Source organism: Dromiciops gliroides, chromosome 5 (assembly GCF_019393635.1).
Source record: "Dromiciops gliroides isolate mDroGli1 chromosome 5, mDroGli1.pri, whole genome shotgun sequence".
NCBI lineage: Eukaryota > Metazoa > Chordata > Mammalia > Microbiotheria > Microbiotheriidae > Dromiciops > Dromiciops gliroides.
Window position 1 is genome coordinate 226,727,193 of NC_057865.1, and position 18,464 is coordinate 226,745,656.

At 52.4% G+C, this 18,464-nt stretch overlaps 1 protein-coding gene across 1 annotated transcript; it reads right to left on the reverse strand.

The window, feature by feature from the left end:
• Nucleotides 1-3,299: 3,299 nt before the first annotated feature.
• AGAP2 (ArfGAP with GTPase domain, ankyrin repeat and PH domain 2) lies at nucleotides 3,300-17,104 on the reverse strand. Its single transcript, XM_043966430.1, is given in 20 exon segments — nucleotides 3,300-4,538; nucleotides 4,924-5,179; nucleotides 5,334-5,556; nucleotides 5,827-5,917; nucleotides 6,292-6,440; nucleotides 6,685-6,744; nucleotides 7,577-7,705; nucleotides 7,993-8,109; nucleotides 8,305-8,467; nucleotides 8,974-9,078; nucleotides 9,201-9,287; nucleotides 9,497-9,655; nucleotides 9,908-10,017; nucleotides 10,399-10,533; nucleotides 11,116-11,263; nucleotides 11,458-11,543; nucleotides 11,752-11,839; nucleotides 12,870-12,928; nucleotides 15,123-15,912; nucleotides 15,914-17,104. Coding segments are annotated over 20 exon segments (3,504 nt in total). The 5' UTR covers nucleotides 16,256-17,104; the 3' UTR covers nucleotides 3,300-4,331.
• Nucleotides 17,105-18,464: the final 1,360 nt, after the last annotated feature.

Sequence of the window (18,464 nt, forward strand, 5' to 3'; positions counted from 1 at the left end):
ATTTATGCCACAGTGGAATCAAAATGGACCACTTGCTTTTGCCCATACTCATCTCACCCCTTCCCCCTTTTGTGCCTTTGCTCCCATTACCCCTATCCATAAAATAGCCTTCCCTCTACCTTTTTTTTTTTTTTTTGGTGAGGCAATTGGGGTTAAGTGACTTGCCCAGGGTCACACAGCTAGTAAGTGTCAAGTGTCTGAGGCCGGATTTGAACTCAGGTCCTCCTGATTACAGGGCTGGTGCTTTATCCACTGCACCACCTAGTTGCCCCCCTCTACCTTTTGAAGGAGGCTGAGTAGTACAGTGGAAAGACCACTTTCTGGAGTGAGAAAACATGGGTTTAAACTTCATCTCTGGTGCTTACCATATGTGTGACTTTTGTTGAATCACTTAACCTCAACTTTCTCACATGTAAAATGAATGGATTGGGTTAAATTGCCTATGAGGTCCTTTCCAACTCTCTCTATATGATCTTATCAATCTTTATTCATTGTCTGAAAGCATATTTCAACTGCTTCCTTCTTCCTTCCTGATCTTCCCCAAGTTGGGGGAACCTTTACCCATCAGACTTCATATGACATTTATTTGCTATTATGAAATTTTCTTGTGTTATTTAATATTATAGTGATTTAGTTCTATATAATATTTGCTTCTAAATTCTAAACTCCATGAAGACAGAGATACTGTTTTATCTTGCACAGGCCTAGTACAGTGTTCTGTAGTTAGGAGATACTTAATAAATGTTTGTTACATTGAATTGTGCTCATTGTTGAACTAAGAGGCAGGAAGACTATGTAAAACTGGAGCTTCCAAGTACCACATTAGAGGAAAAGGTTTACCTAGAGTCAGGTGTGGGTGACACAACTCAGTTCTTTGCTGTTTCTAGTGTAGGTTGTGGGATTGAAACTGAAGGAGCTCTCCATAGCCTTTCCCCAGTTTGTTCCATTTTACCTCCATTGTCCAGTCTTCATCCTAGTATGTGTTTCACCACCCCCTTCTACAGCAGTGTTGCCAACACCCACCTCTCTCAGCAGTTAGCACTGCAGACTCAGCTATCCCCTAACACTAGAAGTGTTTATCGATAAGCCAGGGGGAGACTAATTTACTGTCTAGGTAGTAGATGGTGCCAAAAGGCATGTTGCATGCAGCAGTATCTGGAAAGTACTCCCTCCTCACCTTCCCTCCAGCATATACATTTTGTCTCTCTACCCCTTAACAGATCATCCTTCCTCCGGTGGCATATTCCCAGGCACAATCATGTTGCTGTTCTGAATGGTTAGTCAGCCTGGAACTCTGCAGAGTTGGGCCCTCAAAGTACTGCCAGCAGACTCCTGTTTGAGCTTGGTTGAGGACCTAGACCCTTGAGACCTTTGGAGCTGGTCTTGAGGAGGGCCAAGATAAATTTTACCTTGAGACCAGGAAGCTCAGCATCACCCATCCAAAAAGGGAGTGAAGGCAGATAACCAGACCTTGTGTTACCTTGCCTGCTCAGGTTCCTTCCTCCACAACAACCTTTTCATCTGGGTTGGAGTCACTGGCCCTTAGTAGAGCTGGAACTCAGTAGGTGCTAATACAGGAAGCATTAAACTCCCATGACCCATGAAGATCCTGGAAACCAGGGCAAAGACTTCAGGTCCCTTTGTTGCATGCAGTGGATGAATGTGTAGTCCACCTACAGTAGGGATACCTAAGAGTGTGTGACCTCCCATCCCTTTTCACTCCAGCTCTACCACTGACCAAATGGACTGGAATTGTACTATCTATATTCTCCATACCCCAGGTAGGAAAAGGGTCAGGAGGAGTGGGGGATTATCAGAGTAAAGAAAACCAATGAGAGCAGGGCACATCCCCAGGCTCCCTGCACTGTATCTGGTTCTCCTCACTTCTCCTAACTGATGGCCCTCGTTCTGAATACTTTTACCAAGTCTGATGCTGCCCTTTGTGACTCTCTATTAGGCTCCTTTGATACCCTTTCTCTAGAATCCCTAGGGCAGCTCTGACTCCCACTACATAGGACCTGAGCTGCCATATACACTGGAGTATTTGACATAATCTGTTTTATGCCTACCCCTCCCCCCTCCACCTCATATTCCTCACCTTTCCAAAGCTTGGAAGAGCCTTCACCTTAAATGAATCCTCCCCCTCTCAGCTCTTGCCCAGCACCAGATCAGTCTCTTCATCTCTAACCCTCAGTTTCTTCATCTGTTAAATGGGGTTAATAATTACTGTGCTTATCTTCCTCACAGGAGCATTGTGAGGATCAAAGGTGATAATAGATAGGAAAGTACTTTGTAAATGTAAAATGTTATGAAAAGGTGAGATGATTATTATTATTATTGGTGAGGCAATTGGGGTTAAGTGACTTGTCCAGGGTCACACAGCTAGTAAGTATTAAGTGTCTGAGTTCGGATTTGAACTAAGGTCCTTCTGATTCCAGGGCCGGTGCTCTATCCACTGCGCCACCTAGCTGTCCCATGAGGATTTTTTTTTTTAAGATTATTTATCAGTTTAAATATCTGTCAAATTCTTTCTCTGTGCCGGAGATTCCTGCTCCGGTGTGCGTTGGTCTAGATGATTCCTGAAGTCCCTCCAACCTTCAGATTCTATACTTCCGTGAAAGGTCCAGCCCTCAGCCCTTAGACAGACCAGAGCTACACTCCCCCAGTCAAAATCACTGCCTTTTTAATTGTTTGAAGAAGACTCATACCACCTGATTCAGGGGAGGCAAATGGTGGGGGGAGCATCACCCATTGCCCCTTTCTTCCACCCTCTCCCCAAACACGCTAGTCCTCTCCAAAATATTTTAGCAAAAAAGAAAAAGAAAGAAAAAGAAAAAAGAAAAACCCAAAACAAACAAACAAAAAAGGAAACAAAATACAAAACAAAAAAAAAACCCAAAACACTGACACCAACTGGCCCTGGGGCTATGGTGAGTAAGGGGCTGGGAGTGGGGGGCGGGGCGGGGAAATCCCGACCTGCTTGAGGAAGGGGTGGGCAGGCCAATAGGGACCTATCCCAGCCGGCTTAACTTCTTTACCTGGCTGGAAAGTTTCAGGGAGGCTGGTGGGGGAAGGGGCGGGAGGCTGGATCTAGAGCTTCTCCTGCAAGAGGGAGGGGAGGGTGAAACTTGGGGGAGAAGGGAGTCCCGTGCTTGGGGTGTCCTCTGGCTCAGGACACCACGGGCTCTGGACAGTCACAGTTAGGCAGTCACAGTCACAGACACTCACAACCCAAGAGCACCCCCCCACCCCCCCCAGGTTTCCCCTAGCCCACCCCCCTCCCCACGTCCCAGCCCGCCCCCCTCCCCAGCCCCCTCTCCCAAGGGGGCACAAAGCAATAAATTACAATTTCCTCCCCAGTTCCAAGAGCCCCCCCCCCATCTCATTCACCACCCCTCTCTAGCTGTTGTGGAGAGAGGAAGCCAGGCCTCTGGCTCCCCAGCCCCAGTCCATCCGTGGGTGGATGTGAGTGTGGCTGTGGGTGTGTAGGGAGGGGGTCTTTATTTTAGCCTCCCCTCCCATTGGTCCCTTTCACGGAAAGGGTTGGGGTCCCCACCCCCATGGGTAGCCGGGGTCCTGCCCCTCGCTGCCCACTTCCCCTGTTGTTGGGCAGTGAAATCAGGTATGGAGGGAGTGGGAGGGGCCCATGAACAAGCCTTCTATCCCCCAGAACTGCCCTTAGCTCCCATGACCAGCACCCCACCCCCAACACCTTGATACCTTCCCCTCTCCCCAGGAGCCAGCCTGGGCATTGGGCTCTGGGGGCCGAACTGTCCAACGAATGGGGGCGGGGAGGAAGCGTGAGTCATCCTGGATCTGAAGGGCAAACTTCTTTTTTCCCCCTTTCCCAGGAGCCAGCAGAGGGTAGGTCCAAGAGCCCAGTGTTAAAGTAGCAAGGGTCAATCTCCCTTCCCAAACGCTTGCAGGAACGTGGAGAGTTCCCGAGGTGGAGAGAGAAAAATCGGGTGTGTCCGGCTGGGGAACCCGGGCGGTTAATGCGCACAAAAGGGTCTCCATGCCTCGGCTAGGGAACAGTGCGGGAGTCTGTGTCCGTTGGAGAGGGGAAGGTTGGGAGGGAACAGGTAAGGGAAAGAGACGGTGCTGTAGGGAGTTAGGATTCAGTGTCCGCTGTGTGTGCGTGGTGGGAAACGTGCCCGTGGAGAAGGGAGGAGGGAAATCTGTGTCCAACAGTCCACAAGGAGGGTGTCCGTGCCTGGTCGGTAGTGGTGGTGGCGTGGGGTGTGGGTGGGGGCTGGTAGGGTCCCTTCCCGGAGCACAGATGTTGGGGCAGGTTGTAGGGGAGTGTGGGTGTGTCTGTCCGCGTGGTGCCGCTATACCAGCGCGACGGGAGCATCGGCGCGGCCCACGCTCGCAGCGCTGCTCCTTCGGCGGGGACTGGGAGTGGTGGCCCCGCTGCCTCCTTCCCCGGGGCAGCCGTGCTGCAGCAGGATGTCCGCACAGAGTTGACTCCCAGCTCGCCGAGCGTAGAACAACGCGGTGCGGCCCTGAGCATCCCGAGCAGATACGTCGGCGCCGTACTGGGAAGAAGAGGAGAACAGTAAGAGTTTCTTCCGTGTTCTTGGAAGAAGGACAACAAAACAACCACCCACAATGAAATGGAAACAACTGTGCAAACCCGGGTTAGTGTATCAGCGAAACAGATACATTAAAAAGAATTTCAAGATGACGAGTTATGTCTCAGAGGTCCTTCTCACTCTCAGCGGCAAAGCCTAGCCTCCTTATAGATCTCGCCCACCTCCCAGTGTGGTTCTAGCTCTGAGGTGGACAAAGAAGAAACAGACTGGAAAGCCGGACAGCGTCTCGCATTTCTGTCCTTGGTGCTGCTCGACATTCCGAGCGGTCTCCTTTGCCATTCCTTCATTATCTAAGAAGGCCTCTTCATCTTTTCCCCCTTCCACGTACCCAGACTAGCAGCTGTGTGATGACCACATGGGCGAGCTCTGCCGCGAGATGTAGCGGGGAACGGAGCTGCGGGTCCCCCACATCGCTGTCCAGTGGCCCGTGCCGCGCGTGGGCCAGGAGCAATAGCACCCCTGCAACATCCTGAGCCTGCACTGCGGCCCAGAGTCGGCGGCCCAGGGACTCTTCCGGACCTCCCAGGGGTGCCAGGAACAGTAGTTGCTCATACTTGGCCCGGATCCACGACTCTCGTTCCTCCCTGAGAAGACGTGAAGATAGAGAGAGATGAGGGAGAGGTCAATAAGACCTCCCCCCCCCCCCAAGGCCGAGATTGCCTTCCTTCCCCTTTCGCAAACCAATTCATCCATTTCCCCACCGCTCCTCTCCCCTCTCTTCTCCCAGACTCCTCGAACCTGGAGGATTCCCGCGTGGGCTTGGTTCGCCCTCGAGTGTCGCTCTCCCATATGAGATTGGCCGTCTCGTTGCCAATAGCCGTCAGCACCAGGGTCAGCTCCCGCGGCCAGTCATCCAAGTCCAGGGATCGAACACGCGACAGGTGAGTGCCCAAGTTTCGATGTATTCCTGAGCATTCAATGCAGATTAATGCGCCCAGGTTCAGACTTGCCCAGGTGGGGTCTGCGGGTAAGACAAAGAGCATAGGTTACTTTCATACACACTTGGTCAGAGATACTTTCCATACTTCCGCCTTCTTGACCTCAGTCCTTTCTCTAACCCACCTCGGGAAGCAAGGGATTCTCTTTGCCCTCCCTGCCCTTCCCCTAAACCTCGTCCCATTCGTCTTCAAGGTCGGTTTGTCTCCCTACATAGACATGCACACCCCCAGCCAAGCGCCCTATCCGAGCCACCCTGCCCCCACTTCCACTCATCTGTTCCACCCGCACTCACTGGGAGCTCCGCAGTCCACACACAGAGAGTTTCCCTTTGCGTTCCTAATCGCCTGGATGGCCACAGCTTCGCTCTGACTGTCAGTGCGTAGCTAAGGGGAAAAGGAGACGTGGAGTTAGCAGTAATCCTTGCAGGCCAACCCTTGGAAACATGGGACTGTAAGGGTACTGTCAAAGACTCATAATACATATTTAGAGCTAGGAGGGGCTTTAGAGGTCATTTAATCTAGCTTCATCGTTTTACAGAAGAGGAAACTTAGATTCAAGTTTTAAGTGCCAAGCAAGTGTATACAACTCTAAGAGCCAAGAGTGCATATTGGAACCCGGATTTTCTGACCACAAATCCAAAGCTCTTTTCTCTATAGATCTTTCTGTGAGATATGTTACTCAACCTCTCACCCACAATTGAAGTACCTTTCTCCAGGCATTGACTTCCATACTTTGCCTTTCCCCCTTCAGTCCTCACCTTGACCTTGCTGCTCTCACAGCATTGCAGACTGGCCAATATTTGGCTTTCAATGGCCTGGACCCAGGAATCTCGCTCTTCGAAGCTCCCAGCTTCAAAATGCCAGGTCTGTCCAGTGCTTGATACAATCAGGAACTCGAAGTTCTCCTCTGAGGGGAATTGGGGGCGGGATGGGGTAGAACAGGATGGTAGAACTCTAACACACTATTCTCCCCAAACCCTCTCCCCACCTCCCCAGACAGCCATCCCAGGGCCCCCGCAGGGTGGGAGCAGTATGGGAGACGGGAAGAAGAATAGGGGAGCAGGAAGCCCACGCACATGCAGGGGAAGCAGGTTGCACCCCAACCCCTGCACCCCAGCTGAGTGCCCTTCCCAATTTCCCCACTTTATTACCTGCTTTATAAATATTTCTTAAACTACCAAAGGATTTTAGTTTCCACATTTTGCGCTTGGCTGGTTTCCCGAAGCAAAGGAGACAGACAAGAGAAATAGAGATAGAAGAGATAGAGAAAAGGAGACAGATGATGAAGAGACAGGGGAAAGAGGGGATGGGAGAGAGACAGAAGAGAAAGACAGAGACACAGAGAGAGGCAGAGAAACACACAGAGAGATAGAGATACAGACACACAGAGAATAGGAGTAGCAAAGATTAGAGGGAGAGAAGAGGAAAGGAGAAGAGAGGAGAGGAGAGGAGAAGGTAACAAAGGCAGTGGGAAAAATAGAGACAGACAGATAGGGAGAGAAAGCAGAACTAAAGGTCAGTGGCCCCAGAGCAGAGTGGAGCAGAAGCAGAGAGCAGTGAAAGTAGGGAGATCTGGAATCCAGGCTCTGAGCAACAGGGGCTGAGAGCAAGGTGTGTGTGGGGGGGGAGTATGAGGTGATGGATTGAGAGGAGCAGATACTAAGGGGAGCAGGAAGGAAGGGTTCAGATCTCAGTTAGCTTTGGGAAGAGAGGGACTGAGGTTGGAGGGCTGGGGAGAGAAAGATGGGGATAATTTGGAGAGAAGGGGGCAGGAACTGTGGGTTCACTAGGGAGAAGGGCAGGGACAGAGGGCTGCCCATTTTTCTTTATTTCTTTTTTCTTTTTTTTTTTTTGGTGAGGCAATTGGGGTTAAGTGACTTGCCCAGAGTCACACAGCCATTTTTCTTTTAATCAAAATATTCAGTTGATATAAAACTATGCAAAAGAGCACACAGGTTAGGCTCTTTTTCTGCACTAGCCCAGGTCCTCCAGTCAGGGTTCCAAGTAGGGGTAAAAAATACAGCTGCCTCCCCATGGACTCACCTTCAGCTTGCCCAGCAGAGCCTTCTGTCTTTGATGGTGTGGTCAATTTTTTCCGCCTCTGTTTCTTCACCATGGGAGATGGTGGAGGTTCCCTACTCAGGGGGCTTAAGTCTCCAGATGGTGTACAGTCTTTGGGAGGATCCATAGTTGACTCAGTTTCCACTGAGTCAGCTTTGCCCTCTTCATAATGAAAAAAATAATTTCCCCTAGGGGGATTCTCCCCTCCCCCTTGTATCTTCTTTCCTTCAGATAAATATGTCTCTCTGTCTTTCTCATCTATCTTCCTCTTTCTTTTCTTTTCTTTAAATTTTTTTCTTCCTCTTTCTTTTCAAGGATGCTCCACCACCCCAACCTTCATTCCCACCCCCATTTTGACCAGAAATGGACATTTAGCTTTGGAAAGAAGCAAGACTGACCGGTACTGAGGGCTCGGGCCAGGTTCCGGTCTGGCTTCAGTAGATGCTTTGATGTCTGGTCCTGGGGTGGCTGCAAGGAACTGGGGCTGGGAGTAGGGGTGGGAGTAGGGATGTCTGCTAATGGGAGATGATGAGAGGGAAGAAAGGGAAATCTTCATTTAGATCCCTTCATCCTTGAGTTCAGGCTGTCTCCTGCTTTGACCCTCTCCCCCTCATCCCTCCCCTGCTATCATCTCCACATTCAGCTGCCCCATTGCTTCATTTCTCCCTCACACCTTTCCTACCTTTCCTCCCCTGACCCTATCTCCTCACCTGTGCCTTCAGCCATCTGGACTGTGCTCATATCCTTGACAAGCCCATTGATGCTGGCAGAGGGGCCAAAAGCTGAGATGGCCCGAGGAGGTCGCTTGCCTGGTACCTTTACTGTTGTCCGAAGCAAATCCATTTCCTTTCCATGGGTGCTGTGGATGTAATCCTGAGAGACAGAAGAATTCCCATGAGATTCGGGGTAAGAGAAAATATCTGCATCACTGGAAACCTTGAGGATGCTGAAAAGCATCTAAATGATGATAATCTGACATTTAATTAGCACTTTAAAGATGGAAAATCATTTTTACCTACATTACCTTATTTGATTCTCTCCAAACCCCACAAAGGGTATATACCACAGGCTTCACATTTTATGAACAGAAAAACTAAGGCTCACAGTTGAAGTGACCTCCCATAACTGATGTCAGAGATGAGATTTGAAGCCAGATTTCCCCTGACTCCAAGTCCCCAATTCTTTCCATTAAACACCAGCACTTCTATAATACACAATGGATATTGGTTGGGGGATGGATCAGGGGCTAAGGAAGACCATGGGGTCTGGAGAGGGGGCATTTTCCAGAGGGAGGCAACTAGCTATTGGCTGAGATTATGCAGGTGATTCTTAGGGGTTGTGGGGGAGGAATCATCACTGCTAAGTGGTGTGGCACTCACGTTAATGCTAGGGTGGTAGAGTAGGAAGCCATTGCTTGATAGTGTCACGTATTTCTTCTTCCATTCCTTGTTCAGGGAATTTCCACTTCGCTTCAGCAAGAAACTCTGAGGCCGGTATGAAAATGGGCAGGAGAAAAAAATGAAGATGCAACCTAGTGTGGGCAAGGTGTTTCCAAACTGCCCCCCCCCCCCCGCCCCCAGTAACTGGATCCTTCCTATCTGCCCACCTGCTTGATTGGGATTGCCCTGCCACTTCCTGCTGTCTCTCCTCGGCTGTCCAGGCTCCGCTTTTCAGAGTCACTGCCCCTGCGATTCTGAAACGGTTTACTGTTATTAGACAGAGTAGATTTGGGACAAAGAGGCAGATATCAGGAGAAGAAAGGAGAAAAGGATGAAGAGAGTGAATTGAGGAAGAGAGGTCAAAAGGACTGGTGGCCTAAAGGAATTGATGGAATAGGGAAGAGAGACATTAATGGAGAAGCTGTTGGTGTAGGTAGAGTGAGGAGATCAGTGTATGCACTACCGCAAAGAGACTTGTCCGCCGTTTGGCTGCTCGGTGCAAAGAGCCTGGAGTGCTCAGGCCGGCCACAGCAGCTGCCTCAGCTCGTAACTCCCGATGGCCAACATTGGGTGAGGAAGGAAGGGATGATGAGTAGTCACTGGTATGGCCCCCATTGCTGGCCTGGGGAGAAGAGATTTGAGTCAAAAGAAGAGTAATCTGAATTCCCTCAAACCCATCTACACGTGGAAATGAGAGACTGACTGGGAATGTTACCTGGAGGAACTGGAATATTACTAGAGTCAGTATCACCTCCACCCGATCCTCACCATTTCCACAGTCCTTTAGCATCTCTTTCCTTAAACCCAACCCAGTATCTCACAGCATCCCTTCTCCTGGTCCCCCCCCTCACTTTCCCCAACCAGCCCCTCTCACCTGCCCAGCCACAGGGGTGGAGGCAGCTGAGTGGCTGGGGGAGCTGGGCAGGGACTTGCAGGCAGCCAGGAGCTGCTGCTGTTTTCGCAAGGTCACAACCTTCTGGGCCACTGTAGGAGGTGGGGGGAAAGCATGAGAGGGACTGACACTTCCTCTCACTTATCTGCAGTGCTTCCTCACATTCTCAGGTACACACACACACACACACACACACACACACACACACACACACCTTGGACTTGGGGGGAAAATCCATTCTGATGTCCCAAGTTTTCACTCATCAATACACACTCTATCCCTGTACCCATAGTAGCCCCATCAACTTCCCCAAGCCCCCTTTGCCCTTCTACATTAAATTAGACCCTTTCTTAGTTGTCTTCCCTCCCTTCAATCTCCCTATTTCATCATCATTCACTTCTTCACTCTTTCCTCACCCCCACATCTTCAAGGCATTCATCCCATCCCCTAAGATCCCAATGTATCACTCTCACCCTCCTGGAAGACCCTGTCCACATTGAGCCCATAGGTAGCACAGGTCTCATAGTAGCTGCAACGCTTCATTTCCCCACACAGAGCTCGAGCACGAGCATCCCCTACAACCCGGGGGGAGGAAGCACTAATCCTGTCTGGTGGGGAGAGAAAGGTGAATGAACAACAAAAATACATTCCCACTTTCACTCTGCCCTTCCGCTTTCTTTCCCCTAAAGGCTAGGGAATTGAAATGGGGGACTTATTTAGAGAAAGATGCTATCACTGTTGTTCCATCCACCTCTCATTTTCACAGAATCACCAAATCTTAGACCTGGAGAGGACCTAAAGTCATGTGGTCCCCCCTCAGCTTGAATAGAAATCCCCTCTCCAGTGGTCCCAATGAGTGGTTCTCCAGTCTTTCACTTTAATGATGGTGAACCCACTGATTCCTGAGGCAGCCCATTTCCTGTTGGGATAGCTCCGAATATAGGAAGTTTTTCTTTCTATTGAGCTGAATTCTGCCTTCCTGCTACCTTCTCTCATTGCTCCCAGTTCTGTCCTCTAGAGCCAAGCAGAGCAATCCTTTTCTATGTGACAGTCCTTTAAATACTTGAAGACATCTATCATGTTTCTCCTAAGTTTTCTCTTTTGGTTACACATCTTCCTACATTGAACAACTACTCCGTACTCCTCTGGTTCTCCCCTCCAGGCCTTCCCTTTCCCCAGCATCTCCTTACCTTGTGTCCCCACCAGTGCTAGGGCCAGACCCCCCCGGCTCTCCCCACGAAGGGAGTTTAGCTGTACATGGAGACGACTCACAGCCTGGAAACTGTTCTCATCCTCCAGGCTGAAGACAAAAATGACAGCATCTGCCCAGCCTGAGAACTAAAGAAGGAGAGACAAGTAAGGGATAAGACAGAAAGAGGAATCCTTCCTTTTAACTCTCAAAACTCATTCAAGTGTGAGAACTAGGAAGGGCTGGAGCAAGAAAAAGATGGCCCCTCCCTCCCTTGCCAACTTTGCTTCCTTAGAAGTCTGATCACTACCCAGTCTCCTCTCTGCCTCCCCCCCCCATTCACCTTGGCATCTGGTGTCCCTGCTTCCTCTCGGATCAGCAGTAGGTGACTTTGTCCATCCACCAGCATCTCCTTCTTATGCTGCTCACCTGCCCAAGGTTTTTAAGGATAAAAGGGTTGTAGCACGCACACGCACGAACACACACACACACACACACACACATACACACACGTACACACCACTGTATATACCTCGGCTATCATGATACTGGGGAAGGTCCCATAGTTTGGCTCTAGATTCAAAGATTTCTTGACTCCCTTCCCCCACCCAATCCCTTTTAATTCCCAAGGACTTACTCTCTGTCTTCTCTAGCACCTGGTAAGAACCAGTCAGGAATCTGTGAATGAGCGATGACTTCCCACTCCGGGCATCACCCAGTACCCCCTGTGGACAAGGGAGTGATCTGAAGTCACAGGTGGAACAAAGATCGAGGGGATTAAGAATAAGGTTTTGGGATCTGGAATGGTGGGGGGATGTCACTGTCATTGAATCTGAAACGATTGGCAGTGACCACTAATCCAAAGAGGGATAATGTGGAGACTGTATAAGAGCCTGGAAGAAGGCATGGTGAGAACTAAGAGAGCAGCATGGTGTAGTGGAAGGACCCCTGATTGGGAGTCAAAAGACTTTGGGCAAATTACATCATCTCTCTAGACTTCGGTTTCTTTATCTGTAGAATGAGGTTATTGGATTAGATTATGTCTAAGATCCCTTCCAACTTTAATGTAGTATGATTTTTATAGTGGGAGCATTGTAGAGGGACTCCTATTAACATATAGGCTGGGGCAGCTGGGTGGTGCAGTGGATAGAGCACCGGCCCTGGAGTCAGGAGGACCTGAGTTCAAATCTGGCATCAGAAGCTTGACGATTACTAGCTGTGTGACCCTGGGAAAGTCACTGAACCCTCATTGCCCCACCAAAAAAGAAAAAAAAAGATATAGGCTGAACTAGATAAGAACCCTTCCAATTCTGAGATTTTGTGATTGTAAGGGCAGAAAATTATCCAAGTATCAAAGTGGACTAACATAAAGAAACACCAACAAAATGGAATATCTTATTCTTTCAAGGGGACAGAGAGCAAGAAATGATCACTACCAAACCAATTAGAATGTTGTTTCAAGTTATGGACTATAGAAGAGGCTGGAGGAGATGAAGAGAGGCTTGGAGGTGGGATGAGAAAAGCGTAAGAACAGGAAGAGAAACTGAATGGGGACTGCTAGGCAGGAGAAGAAAAAGATGAGGTTATATGGAATGATAGACTAGAGGGCTAGGAAGGGAGAGATTCTGAAGAATCACAACCCACCTTTCCTCTTCTTCACAGAAAGGGAGGAGAGGGGCCGGCTAAGAATACAATGGGGGAGAGAGGAAAACTTGGAAGGGACTTTGCTACAGTCAAGGATACCAGCTCACATACCAAACGCAGTTCAGGGATGGATCGGCTCAAAGTCCATTCTTGGCTATTGACCACAGCTTCTGAAAGAAGAGAGAGGATGGGAGAAGTTTAGACCTGGCCTTCCAGATTGGATGGAGAAAAGCCACACGGAGGTGAAGGAGCAACACACACACATACACACACATGCAGGCCAACTCCCACACCTATCTGCCTTCCCACTCCTCCCCCTCCCCCCACACCCCAAGGATGGGTCACTTCCCTTAAGTTGAAAAAGCTAGGGAATAAGATGCTAAGACAGTGGTCCACACTCCGCCCCCATCAAGCTTGCTTTCCCCACAGCTGTTGCTGCCGCTCAGAGGTTGCTTAGCAACAGAACCAGAGAGACAAAAATACTTCACATTGGCATCTCCCTTAAAGCACATCCCCAACTGTGTCCCCCTACACACACCCCAGCCCAGAAAAACTGGTGCCTGCAAAGGGCAGGATAGCCCCCTTCTCTAAGAGGAGGGTCAGGAGAGTACAAAAGGGGGTGGGGTTTATTCCAAGGGAAGACAGAGCCCAAGATTAGGTGCAGAGATTGATTGAGTAGATGGAAGCCGAGGAGGAAGGGGAGAACCTCTCAACCTGCATTTCCTAGAGAAGGGAAACTGAGGCTCGCAATAGTAGTGATAAGGATGATTAAAATCCCTCTCTCTTTCAAGGTCACATGCATAGGTCATACCCAAGGTAGTAGATTCCTGCCATGTTTTCCAAACTTCACTGAAAGAACTAAGGCCCTTTAAAAATTCACCCGCTTTCTGATTCCTTTAAGGTTGGCCAGGTCAGAACCTCAGTAGCAAATTGGAGACAGGAAGTTCAGGGGGTGCTGGGAGTATCATCTTCCTAAAATCCATCCACTTTCTCATCTCTCTAGTGTTTGGCCAGATCAGAAACCCAATAACAAGTTGGGAAAGGGAAGCTCAGGGGGAACAGGGAGCACCAGCCTTTCTAGTTGTGAGCCACAGCAAGGTGCTGTAGGGAAAGGGCTTTTGGAAGCTTCTTCCATCCCCGTCCCCCAGATCCCCTGCTCCTGCCTTGTTCCAGCCTGCCTGGTCCCCTGTGTCTGACAGCCTGACACTGGAGGCCCGGACGTTCCCAGGGTGGAGCAGCTGCAGTGGGAGCAAGCGGATCTGAAGCCATCTGCTCCTGACAGCTCCGGAGCCAAACTCCGGGCCACCACCCCCGCTCTCCGACAGCCTCCCAGGAGAGGGAGGAGACCCACTCCGCCCCTACCCTGCATCTCAAGTCCAATAGAGCCAAAGCCAAAAAACACAACAAATACAACCAGAGCATGAACTTTTGTGCAGTTCCCATCACTCCTGACTCACTGAGTCAGGACCCCGACTGATCTGAACTTGCCTCTCCGTGGGAGGGGGGAGGGCAAGTGGGAAGTGAGGCTCCCCCCATCACCTCCCACACCCATCTCCAGCTCTCTACCCCCTGTAGCTTTGCAGTTAAATATCCAGTAGTTTCAGCCCACACATTTCCCCTCCACCCCTCCTTCTCCTTCCAGGACATTGAACAAAAGCCAAAATCCCTGCCATCTCACTCGCCCGCTCCCCTCCCCAGGAGGACCTGCACAGGCGAGTGGCTGCCTGCAAACTAGTTGTGGAGCCAGCTGGCACCAAGTGCATGTGATCACAGACCTCCCCCCCAGTTCTCCTCATCCTCATCTTCCACACAATTTCCTTTGGGGATTCAAAAATAACACATGTGGTCCCATTTCTCTGTCCTAAGTACCAAGCAAAAGCTGGAATCAGGGATGCCTGGCTTCCTGGGGATGGGGTGGGAGGAATCTACAAATGACTGCTAGTTCTCACCCTGACCAAGGACACATTTTCCCAGCAGGTTTGATTCACCCTCCCTGGGACCTATAGCCAGACACACAAGCTGGCCACTCCCCCTTAATCAAGTTCCCTCTCCCATTCCCTCTAGTCTTCAAAGGACACCGGGTGAGTCCTGTTGCATCCCTCCACGCATGGTCAAACACTGAGAGGTCATCAAGTGAGGAGCTGGAGCCCAGGTATCCCTAAAGTCTGGCATCTTTCCTTCAGGCCTGTACTCCCATTCTAGCCTCTCTTACAGGTTGTCCTGGAGAGTTATAACAATAACTGACATTTATAGAAGTCTTTTAGGCTTGCAAAGCTTTTACACTGCGGTCCTAGCTGTGACACCCTTCAGGCCTTATGGTTCAATTCTCCCCCTCCCCCTTCTGCTTTCCTTGGCCTTACTCACTCGGGGAGGCACGAAGCTCTACAGCCAGCAGTTCACGCGACCCGCTGCTGGAGGTGAGGCCTGGGGGTCCAGGAGATGGCCCTGGGCCTGGGGGTCCCCCGGTACTCTTGGTGAAGATGCCACTGATGAATTTGAGCATCTTACGGTCGCGGGTGGAGGCACGACCCCCCTCCCGGCCCCGCTTCAGCCCAGGAGCAGGCGGCTCCAGAGTGATAGGAGGTGCAGGCCCTGGGGGAAGCCCAGGGGAGGTGGCAGAGGCAGCGGGAGAGGCAGCTGGAGTTGCCGGGGTTGCTTGAGGAGGAGGAGAGCCGGCGGGTGGCCCAGGGTGCAAGTCACTGTTGTCCAGCGTCTTACTCTTGCCTTTTCGTGGGGACAACTTTCCTCGGGCTCCAGCCCCCTGTCCGGTTGCGGCACCTGTTCCGACGGCAGTCCCAACTCCGGCTTGGGCTCCCGCCCCAGCACTGCTCTTTGATCCCTTGACCCGCGGCTTGCCCTCGCTCTCCGGCCATGATAGGCGACTGCCTGCGGTCTTTCCCCCTCCGGCTTTGCCCCCACTCGTGGTCACCGTCTTGCAAGGCTTGGGGGCAGGTGGGGGGGGCGCCACCTTGAGTCGACGGTTGCCGGTGCCGGGGTGGGGGGAAGAGGAGCCTGGGACGCACCCCCCACCCCGGCTCTCTGGCTCCGGTCCCCCCCAGCTTGGGCTGCTAAGTAGCGGGCGCCGGGAGGAAGTGGAGCCCCCCCCAGGTTTGGGGTCTGGGCTCAGTCCCCCAGAGAGTGGGGGCACAGGGGGGGGCGGCCCAAAGGGAGAGGCGGCGACCCGGAGCAGGGGAGACCGGACAGGCAGGGCTAGCTGGAGCAGGGGAAAGGGAAAGGGTCTCCGTCCCTGCCCCCGCGCTACTGGTGCTGATCCACAGCGCATCTTGCCGGTGGAAGAGACGTTCCTGCCGCTTCTTGCCGGCCTCATCTGCGCCCCGAGGGCTTCCAGGTTCTCCCCCCTCTGGTGCCCTGACTATCGGGGCCCCAGCCCCTGATGGTGAGGGAGGCGGTGGAGGCACAGACTCAAGCTTGACCAGGGTCAGCGAGATGAGGTAGGTCGTTGTCCGGCGCTGAAGCGCGCCCGCACCCCGGCTCATGGGGCCCCGAACCCCCGGGCTGGGGTGGGGAGGGGGCTTCCCCCAAATTGGCTCAGGGAGGCCCGGCCATGGGGTAGCTCTGCGTGCTTGTCGCTGGACTCAGTCCCCTGCTCAACCCCCGCCCAGGCTCCTAGGTCCCCGCCGCCTCCGCCTATTCCGAGAGCGCCCCCCTCCCATCACACAGGGCTCCTCCTCCCCATGCCCCCCACCCTGCACCCCCAACCCTTTCCGAGGCCCGGGACCTTTGGTGCGGCTCTCAGGAGGCGAGGGCGTAACCTCGCATCCCCCAACCCATGAGGGGGAGCAGAGATGGGGTCTGGAAGAGGGAAGCTTGAGAGAGTAGGAGGGGGTAGATAGGGCAAATAGACGATGTGGGGGGGAAACAGGGATGTCAGGGAAGGGGGGAGGCAGAAGAGATGGAGTGCGGGGGCGATGAGGTTTGGCGGGTTGGGGGTGTGCTTAGGGGAAGAAGGGTGGAGGATGGAGAGCAGGGGAGAGGGACTGGGGGTGGGGTCCAGAGGAAGGGGATGCAAGGGGTGAGGGAAATGCGGAGGATACGCGGGGGCGCAGGGAGGATAGGATGCAGGATGGAGATGTAATGAGAAGGCGGGGGGAGGATGCAGGAGGATGCAGGAGGATGATGGGGGCCGGAGGGTCTGGGGGAGGGAGGGGCTTGGGGTCTAGGCGAGGGTCCGGGGGTTCGCGGGGGTTCACCGGGACTCGGCTCGGTCCGGATGCGCGATGTATCCGGGCGCTCCCCTCACACTGAGGAGGAGGCGGCCCCCTGCCGCCCCCCCCTCCCAACCAAATCTCTCTCTCCCCCACCTCCCCACCACACACACATACACACACCAGCCCGGCTGTCTAAATGGCCGGTGTGAAATCCAGAACTGGAGTTCCCTCCTAAATCCCGGAATGGATTTCCTCCCCAAATCCCGGACTGGATTTAAGCAGACTAAGTCATTGCCCCCCGCTTTCCCCCTTCTCCAGAGCAGCTGGACGTGGTGAAAGGGGTCCATGAATGTAAGTGGAAGGGTAGTAGCTACAACCGGAAGAAGCCTCAATTTGCCAATTTGCCAGTTCTGGGGGGTTCTTTGAAGAAAGAAGTTCAGAAACCGCTCGACCCTGCTCTCCTCGAGCAGAACTAGGATTGCAGCTATTTTCCCTCCCTAAAGAGGGCACAGGGGACTTATTTCTACGCTGAGCACCCCACTCCCTTTCACCCCCGCGAGGTAGGCTACGACTGCCCAATCCCAAGTCTGTCCTGGAGTGAACTTGACATTCCGAGTTTCCTGCTCCCCGAGGAGACTGAACAGGGCACCAAGTTATTTGGTGGAAGGTAGGGGGCGGCGTAGAGGGGACACCAGGATGCCAGTGAATCAAAGACTCCCGGGCAGAGAGGAGGGTGTAAATCTGTGACTTTACACCCCTCCAGTCTCACAAAAATGCATCCTGTATCCATGGCAACCATGGCTCCGAAAGTACCCGGGAAACAGCGGGAATAATGAGGGAAGAGGGATCAGTGGAAGGCAGGGGCGCCAAAGGGGGGCCTCTTGAGAAAGGGAAAGGAACGGGTTGTTGAGGGAAAAGTTGGGGTAAGGGAAGCCCCACTTCTGTACTGCTGCCCAACAACGCAGGGGTACACCTGTGTGCTTGGCAGGCAGATGCCGAGAGAGTGGGAGCTGACAACTCCTGGGTCCCCATTTTACTTAGGTTTGTCGACATTTTTGGAAGGGGAGTCGAATGGAAGGTTGCGGGGGGGGGGGTCTATAAATCTTCTGGTAGCCTAAATCAGGGGATACATATCCTGCCTAGGAAAGGGATAAAGGTAACCCCGGGGTCCTTTTATCCTGAGGCGCTTCGGAATAAGGGGGAAAGGCACTGGCCTTGGGGCGAGGTGGAGCAGGGACTGGACGTAGCCTCTCCAGACCCCCTCCTCCGAACCCGGGGAACCAAACATTCTCCCCATCTTCCCTTCCTTTCTTTCCCTCCCCCTGACGCAGCCTGGGCTATAATAAGAGTTGCCGTGGGCGGCTCTTGGAGGCAGGAGCCGCCGGCGAGCGGGGCCCGGGTGGGGAACAAAAAGGGGACCAGGTTGGGGGGGATTTGTTCTCTGAGCTCCTCTTGTACCCGACCTCCCTCAGCGCCCAGCCTAGGGGTCTGCTCCCCCATCTTTACAAAAGGACTTGGAGAAACCGAGATGTCGCCC